This window comes from Streptopelia decaocto, assembly GCF_964273445.1.
Source record: "Streptopelia decaocto genome assembly, chromosome: 5".
Classification (NCBI taxonomy): domain Eukaryota; kingdom Metazoa; phylum Chordata; class Aves; order Columbiformes; family Columbidae; genus Streptopelia; species Streptopelia decaocto.
Window position 1 is genome coordinate 22,313,786 of NC_138659.1, and position 16,528 is coordinate 22,330,313.

Below are 16,528 nucleotides of genomic sequence, written 5' to 3' on the forward strand. Positions count from 1 at the left end.
AGTGGACGCGGGGCCCCTCCCTCATCGGCCCCTCACCTTTCCCGCCACCAGGCAGGCGGTCAGGCCGGCACTGTGGAGATGGCCTGCAGGACCCCCTCAGGCATCCCCCGCAGCCTCCAGGGAAGGGGAAGCCCCTTCTCAGGTGATGAGATTACCTGTCATTCTGGGGTGACCTGCAGTAATATGGCAAATTTCCCACCTAAAGATGTTTCCCAAATTGCTATGTGCAATCCCAAAAGGGGCTGTCAGCAGAAAGCTGCCTGGTCACCACTAACCATCCATTTTCTCCTCAGTGGAGCTGCCTGAGGTGCCATGAGGTTTCAGAGGTGGCAGCTCTGAGGTCACCAGCTGCCCCTCTCCTTGGCAACTCAGCAACCAGTATTTTTACAGTTCTGTAATGTTTTTTCAATAGGATATTTTAAAATTAAAATATTATACAATAGAAAAACAAATTTCTCAAAGGAAATGCTTGAACAGAAGATTAGAAAAATCCTGATCTATAAAGCATGCAATGAACTGGGGTACTCACCAAACATGTTCTATCAGAGCCAGCTGTGCTGTGAGACCTTGATTTTACAAAGCAGAGCTGGAAAGTGGAATCCCTTCTCTATAGTGACAGAAATTTTGCACAGGAAGTTAACTAATAACTGCATATCACTTGGGCAGCTGTTACCAGTTTACCTTCGGACTGTTCTCTTTGGGAATTTGCAGTACCACGGCTTAAAAGTACATAATAACTTGCAGCAGAAGGGATATGCAGAGCTCTTCTAGTCCAACCCCACTCAAACACAGCTGAGACACTGACACACACATAAGAATCTGGGTACAGAGGTCAAATTGATGAGGTTTTATTTTAATTAGCTGATCGTTGTTAGCACTTTTAAAAATTAATATTTGACCTGAGGAGTTAATGATCTCTCTGATGTGTATAAAATAACAAACTGAACAAGCAGCATCGTCTCTAATACTTGACTTTTTTCCCAAACAACCAAGTGAAAAGGTTAATTTTGACTGAATTAAATGATTTTATTTTGTGCAGTTCAGAAATAAATGAATAATGACATTTTCTAAAAATCAGTTGTTGCTGTGCTAGACAGACATATGTAAAACTCATCTTTCCATTTTACATGACAACATGCAGTGCAAGAGTGATACATTATTTTACTTGAATACTCAAGTTAATAATCTGAATAAATCAAGAGTTATTAACTGTACGAACACTGGTAACAGATAAAATTATTTCAGTTGAGAGGAAGAAAAAGAAAAGTCTCAACACCATATAGATCAAGAAACGCCAACTGGAACACAATGGGATCACAGTTGTTACTAAGTTCTTTAGTTTATTTCTAAACCAGTTTTTACTGATTATAACTCTGCAGTAATAAAAGTTTTTGAGTGTACAATATAAATGATACTAATGAATGAAAATACAGTTCAGGATCAGTCAATGTAAGTCAGCTATTTTTAGGGGATTATGACTTACGTATAGAGTTCATTTAGATTAATATAAGCTCATATAAGTGTTAAATTTAACACTGCTTTCTTCCCTCTTAATTTTTAAACTATCCGTCTTGACGAAGTATTGAGTAGCTTTGTGATACAAAAACCAAACAAAATCCAAACAAACAAACCACCATTAACCCCCCCAGTTATAACCTCAAATCTTGCTTTTGTTGCTACTTCACAGAAAAGTCTATCAATATGATACATATTTTTTCCTATTTAAAACATCTGTCAAAAAAAACTATGCTCAACTAATCAGTGCAGAAGCAACACAATATATGGGCATGTTTATAAGTTCCATAACATACGTATTTTTGTGTACACAGTGATGATTTATCTTTAAAATTTTACTGTTAAATTAGAAAAAGAAACTAGCAGTGACAAATATGCAGTCTCTATCAGCAGTGCAGTTTACAAAACAGTGGAAAGTTATCTGTAATAACGTAGGAAGGTTTTGATGAATAATTTTCTCACTTTTTTTTTTTTTTCCCCCAACACTGGCAGTGTTATTGCCAATGTTTATAGTTTGACACCTTGTGGAAATCTTTTTCAACAGTCATCATAGCTCTTAAGCTGCAGTTCCAATTTTAAAGTGTTTTCATCAAGGAAGAATTTGTTCTGCCATATTGCTCCTGCTTTCTAAACCACAGGAGCTATAAGACATACCTTGAAATAATAAATAAGAAATAATTTTCTAGGAAAACACTAACAAGCTAGTGATACAGTAGGACATACACCTCAACATAATTAAAAATTTTGGCAAGTTCAGTACATTATGAAAAACATATGCTTCTTGCATATTAAAAAAAACCAAAAACCTGTGGCAGACATTTCAGTTACGTTTTTGATCCAATGACATCGGTCACACATTGTGTCAAGAAAATAAAAACTTCCCAACCCATGCACTGCAGCAGCTCAAAAGCTGAGGTATAATATAGACCTTCCCTAATCATAACTTCTAAGTACTGAACACTTCAGAAAGGGAGTTCAAATACTTGTTACCTTTCAAATACATAACATGAATATAGCCACTTGTTACAATTCATCTGTCTTCAGCCTATTAATTTGCCCTTCAGTGTATCTATCTGTAACACATCTCTGAACAAGACGGCACACTTGCACTGTACTTTAAACAGGGTACAGAAACTTGAAAATACAATAAAATCTTGACCTATGTGTTATTAGTGCATTATAATTACATCCTGCGTGTATTTTTTCAACATATATTGTCTGACATTAAGAAACGCGATACCAGTTTTGCTTTCTCTCCCTGTGATGTGGGAAGTGCTATCAGCCTCACTTTCTGCCTGTTTATTACACTAAAATGGGGAAAAAAAAAAACATTAAAAAAAAAAATCACATGAACAGAGACTCGAGAATTACCAACTGCTCTTTATGTCAGCCACCCTTCAGTTTGGGAACACCGAACGCACTTTGCATCACCTTCACTGGATGCAGTTCCCAAAGACCCCCACATAGAGGCAGCATGCTTATTCCTAGTGGGGTCACTTCAAAAAGGCCTAAAAGCCTCCTCTTCTCTGGTGGCAGGGTAGTGTCTCTTCCCACTGATGTTAAGTGTTTTGACCCACTTCACTGAAGCCAGGATTTTCTTAAGAATAAAGGGCTAAGGTGACCATACTACTTCAATAAATTAATTTAATTAAGCAGTCAAGCACATTGGCTTCTCTATCTTTGGACTCCCCTAACATATATGCACATGCACATGCTTCTTATGAACTCCTCACGGTGAAAAAAGATTTAAATGAAGAAATAAGTTTGCTACATGGCCCACACTATTTAAATAAATTCAAAAATTAATTACCATAGGATATTACCTCATTATTGCTAATAAGTTAACCCTCAAAGTAGCTTAAAGTTTTCAAAGATTTTATATATAATGTTGGTTTATTACCGTATTCGTAAACTTTATTTCTGTGGTTGCTTAACGGAGTGTTCAACTGAACACATACAAAAAATTCCTTATAACATAGTTCAACAGAGAGACAACATATTCTGCCTTCATTACTGTATGGTGCTATAGCAGAAAGCATAACAAATTCAGAAAGCTATAGGTTAGTCTACTCCTCTTTAAGCATGCATTTGCAAAATATCCATTTACTCTTAAAGAGACAAAGAAAAAACATAAGAGCTGTTCTTTGTATTTCTAGCTCAGGAAAGAGCCACTTAACTTTGCTACATTAAGATTTTGATTTGAAAAGCCTAAATAACCAAAACTACTTAAAATTAAGTTTGTGCATATTCTTAAAATCGCTCCTTACTAGAAGTTTCTGCATCATGTGTGCACTGCAGTTTTATTGTCATGGCCTGATTTTCAAAAAACAACCCAAGCCCCACACAGTCGTAGGGCACAGGAGCTGCCATTACTCAGCATCTTTGAAAGTCAGGACACAGCTTAAGTGATTGTGCGGAACAGGACATTTCCCTTGCAATATAAGCCAAGAGTCCATTTATGCCCAATAAGAAGACCACAGAAGTTTCATCAAATCAATCAAAATAAACTTTTACAAGTCATAAAGGATTTCAAGGATAACACCGATTGACCAGGCCTGAGTTTCACAGCTAAAAGGGCAATACTGTCCATTTTCATTGGTCAGTTCTGGAAGCCCTTTCCAGGATGATCTGATAAAAGAAAAAAAAAACAAACAAGTGTAGTTGTTAGATTATACCTTGAAATAAAAAGAACATTTCACTTCAAAACCTTTTAGAAGATTATTCCAGTAGGAAAATGAACTGACTTGAGATCTGCAATAGCACATATAGCAGTGAACTTTGTATGTAGAAAACAGACACTATTTATATGACAGATCTGTACTTTTACATGAAATTAGATAGTGGATACCGCTAGCTCGGATGAATATTTTGAATCTGTGTTAATTGGTGTCTTACCTTTCAAGGTGAACATAGTGGCGAGAAAGAACATTCTTAATCATAACTACAGTTTTTGCATATATCTCTGGACCAATCAACTTTGAGAAGTATAATTTGGCACGAAGAAAATATCCAATTGGCCACAGCCATTCCTAAGTAAAGAACAATATGAGATTAGTATTATAGCTGTCAGTTTGAAAAGGTGACAGCACTTTTTCTAAAATTGAAGAAACTGGTTCTTACAGGTCCTTGGTGATAATTAAATCCTTTGGCTACGTTATAGTTGTCGTTGTCAAGAGCATTATCATATACTCCACAGTAAACCATATCACTACAAGAAAGAAAAAATAAATTATGCAAACAAAGCCTTAACAAAAATGATACATAAACACAAAAGGCAGAAATGAATCACAAATCTGTCATGGCATCTACAATTAATGATGATTAAGTCACAGAGGTCTCCATCAGGTTCTGTATTTTATATAACAATGAATTCTAAATATGGTTTGAACTAGTGGGAAAATGGTTCAAGTCTTCAAATTATTTGAATTCATAATTTTGCCCTTATGCTTTTACACAAACTGTAGCACTGTGCACTATATCATATATAAGTATGTATCAAGATGAAAATTCAACATATTTTATGATACCAATTTTAACTTGCTTAATGTGTGGCATCCAAAGCCACCTGGTGACTGTGTACATAAATAAAATCAATTGCGTGGACTTTTAGAACAGCAAAATAATTGTTCTGGAAGTATTTACTGCAGCCTTTTCACAAGTACACATGAGCATTTTAACAAAAGAAATAGCACAAATAATACCCACTCTTATGTTTTCTAATTAACACTTATTCTTATCTCTTCTGTACTTACTCAGGGTCTAAGGTCTTCATGCCCAATGGACCAAGCAGTTTTTCCTCTGCTGTCTGCAGAGCTTTCCAAGCTTTCTCAGGTGTGAACAACTCAGGGGCCTAAAACAAACATTTAAGGAGTAAACTCTGTGCATGTACACACATAAGACTGTGTATACAAATGCAGATGATCTCAAAAAGCCTAAATTTCATTATTACTGAATCAACTTCTTGAACCTACAATTCAGCGTAAGCAAGAACACAGAAGCTATCCAGTGGTGGTTTTAAATTTTATTTTAAATACACTTGCCAAATATTATTGCTGAAGCTCTTTAAAAACCAAACAACCCACCCTTATCAGCTAAGTTGATGAGAAAAGTGGCCTCCCAGACCTAACCTTAAAAGACATTCTGAATACGGCAAACACTGCAAATTTATCCTGGCTATAAACTGGACAACAGCTTCATTTAGTTAAGTCCTGCCAAGGATGTATTTTTAGGACTTACGCCAAGATCGACCAATATTAAAGGCATGGAAAAGAGAAGCTTTCAAAAAGTTATTCTAAGCAGTGTATGGTCCTGATATAATGCCATGCAGATAAACCTTACAACGCAAGCTTAGAATTTTCATTATTATTGAATTAAGTGTGAATGCTTCTCCCCACTCCCCTTCACTTACCACAACCATTGCTATTGTAAAATTTGGCCTGAGTTGGTAATCACACCATGGACTTGAAGCTCCATAGCTGTCCTTATAAATTCCACGTTTATGAACAAGATTTGGATGTTTCTCATTAGGATCTGCTGGGTTCTCAGAGACAAAGAATAGCCTTTCAAAGTGTCCTTGAATTTTTCTGTTCCACTCATCATATGTGATAGTTTCCTCCTTTCCTGCAAGATGTTACATACAGGTTTTGTTTTCTGTAAACAGCCACGGTGGTAACACCAGAAGTATGCTTATGGCTATTTTTACTGGTTTGCATATTGAAGCTTTTTTAAGATACTTCTAACACAAAGGACATAATAGCATTGCAAAAAGTTATTATCCAGAAGTTGAATTATACTGCAGATCAACTTCAACACATCCACTTTTTTTTTTTTTTTTCCTTTTTTTTTGGTTTTCCCACACAACATTTTCTACCTAGCTGGGAGCAAACAGTATGCAGTACTGTGACCTGTAGTAAATATTTAATTGAATAAGTTTAAATTTGTAATTAACATGTCAGCATGGTAATGTGTCAGCTCTTTTATAGTACTTGATATACATATTCTTGCTGTTTTGGAGACTTCAAAGAGAGTGTCAAAACGTTAGGATAAGTGTCACTTTCGAAGCTTTCTCTTCCTGAACTCCTGACGCTTTACAGGAGAAGACCAAGGATCACCTCTCTCCATCTGGTGATTCTCACAAAAAACACCCAAAACCCCTAACCGCACACACACACGAAAAAAAAAACCCAACAAAACAAACTTAGTCACATTTTCTAAAATAGAACAAAAGAACCACTAAATTAATGGTTTTCCAATATTATCCTTTACTGAAGAGTAAAAAGGCTTTACAGGGCACATATATTCACTTTGGCTGGGTAAGCTCAAAGTAAAGTAACTTTGTACCCAGATTAGTAACCCTCTGAAATATGCGGGACATCTAAAGATACTTATATAAATATTCACAAAAAGTCATTTTCTGTATTGTGAATATTGAAAAAATAAAAAGAAGAAAAAAGAACAGAATAGTCTTGTGTCATTTTACTTATTCTTGTAATAAATAGATACATATCATAATACATAATAATCCTACCACTTACATCCATTTTGAGAAATGGTATTTAGTCTCCAAAATTCCTTAATGCATGGAATAAAATCTTTGAAATCTTGACAGGACAATAGCAACTCTTAATAAATTTCTGTAGTAACAAAAGGTTTTAATCATATAATTTCCCAAGTTTTTCCCCTTTTACCCGTATGCCTTTTCAGTAGTTTGATAATCATCCCTGGTGTTATATGGCTACCATTTCATTGTTTTAGTTATTTTTATACTCCAGTAATACAGTTATGAGATGTGCCTGTTTTTACCTTGTCTTTTTACAGTAACTCCACGGTATGGAAACACATTTTTCCCAGATAAATCCAGCAACCAGCGAACGGTTGACTTGCAGAGGCCAACAATTTCCACAGCAGAGCCATCTCTAAAACAATGATGATTTAAAAAAATCATACCTGCAGCAGTTTGCTAGCACATTGTAAAGAGCTTATTTTTAAAGTGATTAATCTCAACTAAAAATATAATTTAAAAACGTCCCCCCAAAAGCCTGGCTTTTGTACCTTGGAGTAGCTGGAATTCCTCTATTGCGAGCTCTGTCGCTCTCTCCCATTTTATCCATCCAAGTGCCACAATTGAAGCGGTTCCCTCCAAAGACAAAGCCCGTTTCACGGTCAACACCTGCAGTTACATTAAAACCTGCCAAGCAAGAATATCGTGTGTGAAGTTTATATCTTAAACAAAACCAAACCCCAACTGCCCAACCCAGCCCAAACCTCTAAACAAACACAAACCTCCTAAGTGAACAGCAAAGCCTCCAAACAAGAGATCTGAGGTTTCTGTTTCTGTAGGAAACTGTACTTCTTAAGTGAACTTAAGAAGTGCAAGATAACTTGCACCACAACATATAAACAGTTGCTGATAATAAATAATTAATTAGGCTTTTTTTTAAACATTGAGTGTATTTAAAGTACTATAGCTTAAGTTGCACTAAACAATTTTCAAAAACACACTCAATAGCTAGAGGAAAAGAAATATAAAATATAATCATCTTTTGACTTGCAAAGCTAGTATTCTATGTACGTTACCTTCATCTCTCATGTTTTGATCTATCTGTGGACCAGCATTCCTTTCTCGGAAATTTATGCCTTCCATGTGCCGTTGCATTGCTTCCTGTATTACTTCATAAAGTGGCTGATCCTAGATTGATCGCATGTTTGGATGGTATGTGAAAAGCAAGATGAAAAGTGAGTAGAAAGCTAATATCAACGTGCAAAGAGTAGTAATTCTTAGCCTCTAGAGTTTATGATGCTTCAAAATAAAAGCATCTAAAATTTCAGTAGCAGCTTTGTCAATGGCAACACATTGTATATAATTTTTAATATAAGCATTGTTTCAAGACAAAGAGCAAAGAAAAAAATTTAGAAGCTCATGGAATTTTTTTCTTCATTCCCACCTCCCTGCACCTGTCTAATCTTATGATGCACATGTAGTGAGATGTGCCTAAAATACAGAATACTTGTGCTGTAATCAGTTTTCACCATTAACAGCAGATAGTGACAGGTTCTTGTAGCCAGAAAAATTACATCCTTTCCTTAAAAGTTTGTAGTTGTGTTAAGTACTTAAATCAGAACTATTATTTACCACAGTGCCTGGAGGTTGAGGAGAAGAGTCATCTCTTGGATACATCCTGGAAACAGGACACCTGAGAATGTCTAATCCATTTGGAACAATTTTACAGTAGTCCTGGATACACTGAAGCCACCACCACACAGCATCACGGCAGTTGTATCTGGCATGTGTCCCCTGGCCAAGCAGATTGGGAATGAGACCATGCCTTAAAGTCCCACCAAATGCTAAAATGATGTTTCTAGAACAAAAGGAAAACATGGTCTTGACTAAGTTACTTTCAAGGCCATTATTGGACCAAGTATTAACTACAAAGCAGTCGAGTTTACCTTAATAGCAAGGTAAGTCAAGGAAACCAAAGGGATCTTAAAGACAGATGCCAAAAGTTTGTTGTTGAAAGCAATTAATGACTTCATACAGCATGAACTTATTTTACAATAAAAATTCATCTATTCCCTACAAATTCCCCGAAACGAATATATTAAATCAGTTTGTACAACTCATACATCTGCTAATATGTAAAAGCTAGTTGGCTTTTTCATACATAGTGTTACAGAGCCTAAATCCAAATTGCACCGAGGTTACAGGGAAGGTTTTTATTGACATTGTTTATGATTACCCTGGTATCCATTCTGATGGGTGGGGTGGAATGGGGACGGAGGGCAGGAGTAGATGGGAATTTCCTATTAAAATACAGAGAGGTGACAGCAACTGAGGTTATGAGAAGTTTCATTTGAGAACCGCTGCGCATATCTTGCAGAAAACATGGATTCCAACCAGCTTTAAAAGGGAATAGAACACACTAGTAGACTGCAGATCTTACTGCATGAGAAAGGTAATAGTTGGCCAAATGCACAACAGCATAAATACACTCTCAATTAAAACAACTAATTCTTATGCTTGTATCATGTGGTGAGCTTGATGCAAATTAAAAGATTAATGGAAATATCAGATCAATAGATCTGGCTTATATCTGGCTCATTTGTCAGGTTAAACATTTACATACAGATATCAGATTGTAACAATCCAAAATTAGTTGATTTCTAGTATTAATAGACAAATACTAGCACTTACCAAAATCAAACAACAAAAAACACCGGTATACATGAAATCATACTTTCTCCTTAAAGTAGTATTCTCTTGCTACTTCAAATTTGTAAAGAAATAATTTTGAAATTATTGCTCAGCAACAATGATGCAAGTATATAGGAAACACAATCACTTTAAGGACAAGCAGTAGTGTTACAGGGGTTAAAACTACCTTCTCAATAAAGAACATCAGCTTCATATGAGTGCTAAGAAAGCAAAACAAAATTATTTAAGTAGTGCTTTTAAATCTGCTTAGAGAGAACTCCCAAATCCATCTGGGTTCATTAAAGTTTTATACTGCACATGAACAGTTTCTAGCAGCTTGTGTGTCATCTCAGGTTTTGAGAGCCTGTCTTTTTCTTAAGTACCTGCAAAAGCAGTAAGAACTAAGAATAAGTCAGTCTTACCTTGCTTCTAGATAGCGCCCAGTAACTAACATTAGACCTCTCAGTGCAATAAAGGTATCCCTTCCCCAAGAGCGAAAAATGCCAGAAGAAAAGTGGGGTAAACCTAAAAAGAAATGTCATTGTTCATTTCATTTATTGACATGGTAGAAATCTCGAAGCACACATGTATGTGTAAAAATAACCAGACATAAACATATATTCACATTGATAATTTTTTTCCTAGCTTAAGTTAACAATCCTTTAGATCAAGTTCTTGATAAAATGAAATAAAACCTCATTTTAGAACCATTACCTCTAGAATTTCAAGACCACACAACAGAATTTCTCACATCAATAATAAAGTCACATTTTAATCTTTAATGAACCACTTTGTGCCATCCTTTAATTAAAAACGCAGAAATAAAACTATAAAACAAAAATCCAGAACTATGACTTACGTATGAGAGTTGTGTCAACTCAGTTGCATAACAGGGATAAGACTGGAGAGCTGAATTCCTTCAGCCCAAAATTGTTCTCAGCCACTATAAAGGAACCCTGTTTCTCTTTTCCAGCAGCTTCTAGTCCTACATCTTACTGCAGACATTGTAACTTGTAACCTTAAGAAGAATTCTGACTGATAAAGCCTAATAATTACAACAGTAAGGTCAATCCTTGTCTTTCCTTCCATTTATTAACTTTTTCAGTCTAACAAATAAAAGATTCCATATGGTAAAGTAAAAATTCCACATGGTGAAGTTTCAAAACAGTAGTCTCTCGGAACATTCTAACTTCTATAACTTTTCCAAAATACTTGTGAATACTCCAACACGGCCTCCACACTTCCACAGTCTTACAGTACATGGCAGCAGCACCTGTGAATCACAGTCTATGCACAAGTTACCAATCTCAGACATGAGTACCAGTGAATACGTGAAGGGAATATTTAAAACCAAACTCTCCAGTATAATTAATCTTTATGACCAGTTTCAGGGAACATTGTGCCTCTGTGCTTCTAGGTAACACTAAAGCAAGGAAATGGAATGTTACTAAAAGCAAGAAACTAAAAGCAATAAAATTCCATGAGAGAAAAACAGACAGCAAAAAGAAGAAAATGAACACCCTGGTGAGAGAGATGCCATAGAATCTGTGGATGTTAAGTTTCTGTGGTTTCAGAAAAGGAATGAGCCAACTTCAAACAAAAATAAATTAATTCCAAGCCACTAAACACAAAACATAATACTTCTGACACAGTAAAGTGCTCAATCCAAGGACTGCCAGAAGCTGGCAGAACATTCAGAGGTATAAACAGTATTTGCTGATTGCTTTTATGCTCTTTCCTTCTGGTGACTCTTTCAGATCAGGTGTTCTTCTGGTTTGCTAATGGTTCTTTTTCTGCAAACTTCTAAACACCAAATTCACCCTTGACCTCCATTACAATTCAGTTCTTAAATATACTTAGCATAATAAGTTTATCTTTTTTAAAGATGAATTTATCTCAAGCAAGTCCTCTGGAAAGAGAATGTACTTGTGGATCTCCATATGTGACAGAAGAAGATAAAACTAAAAAAACTTCTAAATAAAGTGCTTATGAAGTCCCCCCTTCCCAAAAGCAGTAATAAAAAGGTGGAGATTTTTTTATTTGTTTGTTTTTAAATCTTAAACACAAGTTAAAACACCGGTGTCCTGGTTTTGTTAAAAAGAAAACCAATTTCTCTTTTAGTGAATTTTCCTTTCAGCTAAGTTCTTAGTAACTGCACTTTTCTGAAGTTGGATACATCTTTTGGTAGACCAAGCAACGGTGTGCGAGGTCACTGATAAGAATGCACCTCAGGTATTTACAAGGTGGAGCGAATGGAACAGGTGACTGAAACTGACCCATTAAGTATTCCATCCCATCCATGTGATATTTCATATAAAAGTGGGAGATTACAAGGGTGTCATTCTCTTCGACTATGGCTGGCACCTGGGGAAGACCCTGCCTGCTGTCCCTGCAACCTGAGGCCTAGTGACAGACCCTGCATCCTTGAATCCAGTTCCGATTTGCTGCAGAGTCCAACCCAGGACTTCCAGGTGCCTGCCCTGAAGTTGCTGGAGCAGTACCGAGCTTTGCTGGGGAATTCAAGATTGGTTTTGTTTATTTTCTATTATTTTCTCTATTTTATTAGTAGTATTAGTAAAACATTTTCAACTTTTTCCAACTTGCAAGTTCTCTCTCTCTCTTTGCCCTCCTATTGCCTTTCCTTAGTGGGGAGGGAGGGAGGGAGGGTCACGGGGGGGAAAAAGTGGGGGGCGGTTAACAAGACATCTGCCATGGTTTATTGTCACCCTGCAATCAAATGGTGACAACAGGGGAAAAGTGAGGAAAACTGCTGCCTACACTGTACACACAGTTGCTGACATATGGATACCAGAAACAATCAAGACAATTTTAATACAGTTACTATAAACAGTTGAATTATTTTGAAAGACTTTTTAAAAAAATAACATTGTTGTCACTTACCAGCTGCCAAGGAAACACAACACTGTTCTTTCTCATTTGTAATCTCATTCAGCCGATAGGGAACATCATGTAAGGAAGGAGACAGATCTGGCAGACAAGAATATTTTCCTATCCCACACATCTGGATTGACCCCAAGGAAAGGTGTTTAACAAATGTTGATCCATTCTGCACAAAGCTGTAATTCAACATAATTAAATTAAAATAACTTTACATTCAGCAACACAGTCTATAAAATGTACTTTCGTTCATTTACAGAAGACTTGAGTATTATGCATAATAAAAATAATAATCAAGGAGTTAATTTTAATATTTTGCATTAACCAATTTTGTTTGTAAGCTTTAATTTGTAAATCACTTTTTTCTCCAAAAGTGGGTGCCCAATGTTAGTGTTAAATATTAATTTTTAATGCCAGTAGGAGTGTTTATGTCAAATACTTCCCTTTCCAGGACACAAAGGAGAAACAGAAACTAAAGATGAAACATATTTCAAGAACTAAGGAAAGAGCTCAGATAATGAAAGATATTTATCTGTGTTAATGAAGAAATGTTGAACAAAGCATCTGCATCATGTCTGATCTGTTGTATTTTTTTTTTCCCCTGAACTTTAAAAGAACAATTGCATTTGTATTAAAATAAGAGTAAAAAAAGTTTCTGAAGCCTGGCAAAGAAACAATGGCTTAAGGTTTCCTCCTCATACTGCACAATGCCATCAGTAACCCTGGGTAGATATCTGAACTCTCAGCCTTTCAAACCACCACCATTAGAAAATTGATTTGATATTCACTACCAATTTTAGCCTTCTACATTGGACGAGTATGAAAATATTCAAATTAGACTGTCCAGCAGATAAAACTTAAAAGGTGCAAACATACAGAGCTGCCTCTATAGCTCTGACACGCCAAGCATACCTAGACATCTGACGCCATCCCACATCCAGAAGCGTTGTGTATGCACCCACTAATATGGCATCAAAGTAACACGGGATGAGGTAACGTGGAATTCTCTTTAGGTAGACAAACATAGCCTTCAACCATTTACCAACCTATTAAAACACAATATTATTAGAACTTGATAACACTAGCATTCAAAACCCAGTGCTTTCAGGATCCACCTAGTTAAAGTATTTGTTGCAGGTTTTGTACATTTATTACACTCAGGTTGTGCCCGACCACCTCAAACATGAGGTGATCTTCAGTTATTAACACCACCACTAGCATGCAACCATTCATATCTAAGTTGTCCATGCTAGATAATTGTAGTAGAATTACTGTATCCTCCTGCTCCAAAATTTCAGCTGAGAAAGATGAACTTTAAGGAAAGTAGTAGTGAAAAATCTGTACTATGACATAAATGGACAAGAACATCAACTATAGAAAGAGATGAGACTTCACTAGTCTTGTAGCAAATATCTCAAGTTATTAAAATTGAGTAGCAAAGAAAAGCTGCAACTCAAAAGACATCACTAAAATCCACGTGCGGGTATGAGGTTTCTCTCTGCTTAAGAATGCAGGACTGAAGAGATGAAGCTTGAGACCAGAGACAGAAAAATTATCAGAAGGCTAAATTAAGTACAGCCACTAGTGAAAATGACTGCGGTCTAGGACTTAGAAGTCTGGAGCTTCACCAGTGACACCACCTTGTGATACTGCAAAATGTTTGACACCTGGGAAGTACTTAGCTTCATTCCTTCTCGTAGTGTTACAGAACATCATGGCCACCTACTAGAACATCATAAAAGAGTTAAATATTGCAGATGAAGAAAGTATGTATCCATATATTATGGAAAGTTACTTATGTAAACAGTGAAATTGTAAAGTTTAGTTTCATGTGACTTTAGTATAGCTATAGGTGCTTTATTTTCTGCAAAACAGAATGAGACACCACAAACTGAGAACTCAAAAAATACACAGAAAAGAAAAAGCAGCAGTCTTTGAAAAGCAATAAGTCTGGCAAGTATCAGACTAAGTTCCTTCCTAGAAAAGCTCGGTCTGAGGTCGGATTCAGCACTCACTTCAGTACATTAGACTGCTTTATATCACTACACTTGAATTCAGAAAAAAATGAAACAAGTATGCTAAAGCCTTTACTGTTATATCCATCATGTAAGCTACCCAAATCAGGTCTTCATCTGTGAAATTAATAAAGCAATTGCCATGCAGGAAAATAAAACATGACAATGAAAGAAAAGGAGTGTATTACAATGCAGTTACACAGGTAACTTGAATGTCAGTATTTCCTGTCTTCTCAGTGCACGACTGTGCAATCTTACTATAACTGTACCACAATTATACATGCCTCAGTAGTATTGAGGTCTCTTTTGAAAAAGTACTTACTTAAAAGAAATGGTCACCTCATTTTCATTTGAGGAAAAGTAACAAACAGGGAAGGATCCCTGCAGGCCTTTACGCAAGAGCTAACAACCCATTCATGCCGTACTTATTTTTCTCTTCACTTCTGCAGTCTATTCTTAAATAGAATTGAGGCATTAAAACATATTAACAGTTTAATCCCTTAGAAGAAATTGCCTAGACAAGAAATATGTTACAGACAGACTGAATTTAAAAAAAAAAAAAATAAAAAAAAAAAAATATATATATATATATATATATATATAATTGAAAAGGAAACAAACTAGTAATTTAAAACACCAAAGTCACCAAATAAATATTTTTACTCACTTCTGCACAGGCTCCTGAGCGTGAAATCAGACGATTACTGACATAATCAATCATCCAGTCTCCAGATCTTAAATTATCACAAAATGGATGACCCAAATCATTCTTTGGTCTGATGTCTGCCATCACTGACATTAACCCTGCAGACACAAACCCAACAGTGTATTAAAGGACACACCACTATCACAAGCATCAATTACAATTCAGGAGGAAAAGGTAGACAGCAATAGATGCTTTAGACTGGATTTAATTGTGTTACTTCTCCTGATTTGCAGAATTAGTTAGGGTACAACTCAGTTGTATTTTCCCCACCGTACATCCTAGACAGTTATGAAAATCATTGTTGAATAGCTAGCACGATGGAATTCATACATTTGGATAAGTGATCAACATTCCTCAATAATCTAGTAATGCTGAGGGTTTAATTAATGTGACTTTTCACTAAAGGTATATGCGTTTTCTTTTTATTTTAAAAGCAAGCACATTGGTGTTAAAATACATATTGAAACTTAATTTTGCAGCCCTGAGTATCAAGACAGAGGGTTCTTGTTTTAGTATGTGATCTCCTGGGTACAAGACCGACTAGTCTCAAGGTCAAGCAGAAAAAGCACCACCTTAGTGTTTTTTATCCAAACAATGTCACTAGCCATAAAACAGTACTAAGGTATCATCTAGACTGAGCAGCAGTACTTTACTTTTTTTCTTCACAAAAAAGAAAGGATGCTGTAACTATTACCTTGGAGGCCTGCGTACTTCAGCGGTGACCAGTTTGGTATATTGTAACAACCTCCACCGTCTTCTTGTTCTTCTGACTCACACCTATACAGTACTTGATTTAGGTCAGCCAAAGTTAGTTTAGATGCAATACTGAAAAAATAGTGGAGAAAAAAAATAAAATTCCAACCCGAAAAGCAGCATTAGCAAAGAAACAGCAAAAGGATTTCACAAACAATTCTAGTTTCAGATTTACATTAAAATAATCACATATACACAACTCTCTCACCACTTAATCTTGGAAATTAAGAGCCTGATTTTTCAGATGTTCTGCTCAGATGTTTCCCTATTTATAAACATAGTATTAAGTACAAACTCTGAACAATCATACCCCAACACTGACACGCACTCCATGTTAGTCTGTCTACTTTAAGCAGCAATTACACAGAACACAAACAAAAGAGCCTGGCAAGTTTAACTCTGCTTAGTATTATACGTATAAAGAGTATCTCAGAGGCTTTTATTGCACTC

The 16,528-nt window shown here is 36.0% G+C and overlaps 1 protein-coding gene across 3 annotated transcripts in view; it reads right to left on the reverse strand.

Moving 5' to 3' along the window:
- Positions 1 to 832: 832 nt before the first annotated feature.
- Positions 833 to 16,528, reverse strand: part of AGL (amylo-alpha-1,6-glucosidase and 4-alpha-glucanotransferase) — a 35,410-nt gene continuing 19,714 nt past the window's right edge. For all 3 annotated transcript variants that reach the window (XM_082052914.1, XM_082052912.1, XM_082052913.1), the window contains 14 exons: positions 16,020 to 16,150; positions 15,287 to 15,423; positions 13,517 to 13,650; positions 12,608 to 12,783; positions 10,129 to 10,231; positions 8,648 to 8,873; positions 8,092 to 8,203; positions 7,567 to 7,702; positions 7,318 to 7,430; positions 5,924 to 6,135; positions 5,268 to 5,365; positions 4,636 to 4,723; positions 4,411 to 4,544; positions 833 to 4,143 (listed from right to left, as the gene is read on the reverse strand). In XM_082052914.1, coding sequence (XP_081909040.1) covers positions 4,026 to 4,143; positions 4,411 to 4,544; positions 4,636 to 4,723; positions 5,268 to 5,365; positions 5,924 to 6,135; positions 7,318 to 7,430; positions 7,567 to 7,702; positions 8,092 to 8,203; positions 8,648 to 8,873; positions 10,129 to 10,231; positions 12,608 to 12,783; positions 13,517 to 13,650; positions 15,287 to 15,423; positions 16,020 to 16,150 — 1,918 coding nt within the window. In that variant the 3' untranslated portion in view covers positions 833 to 4,025. The remainder of the gene's footprint in view (positions 4,144 to 4,410; positions 4,545 to 4,635; positions 4,724 to 5,267; positions 5,366 to 5,923; positions 6,136 to 7,317; positions 7,431 to 7,566; positions 7,703 to 8,091; positions 8,204 to 8,647; positions 8,874 to 10,128; positions 10,232 to 12,607; positions 12,784 to 13,516; positions 13,651 to 15,286; positions 15,424 to 16,019; positions 16,151 to 16,528) is intronic.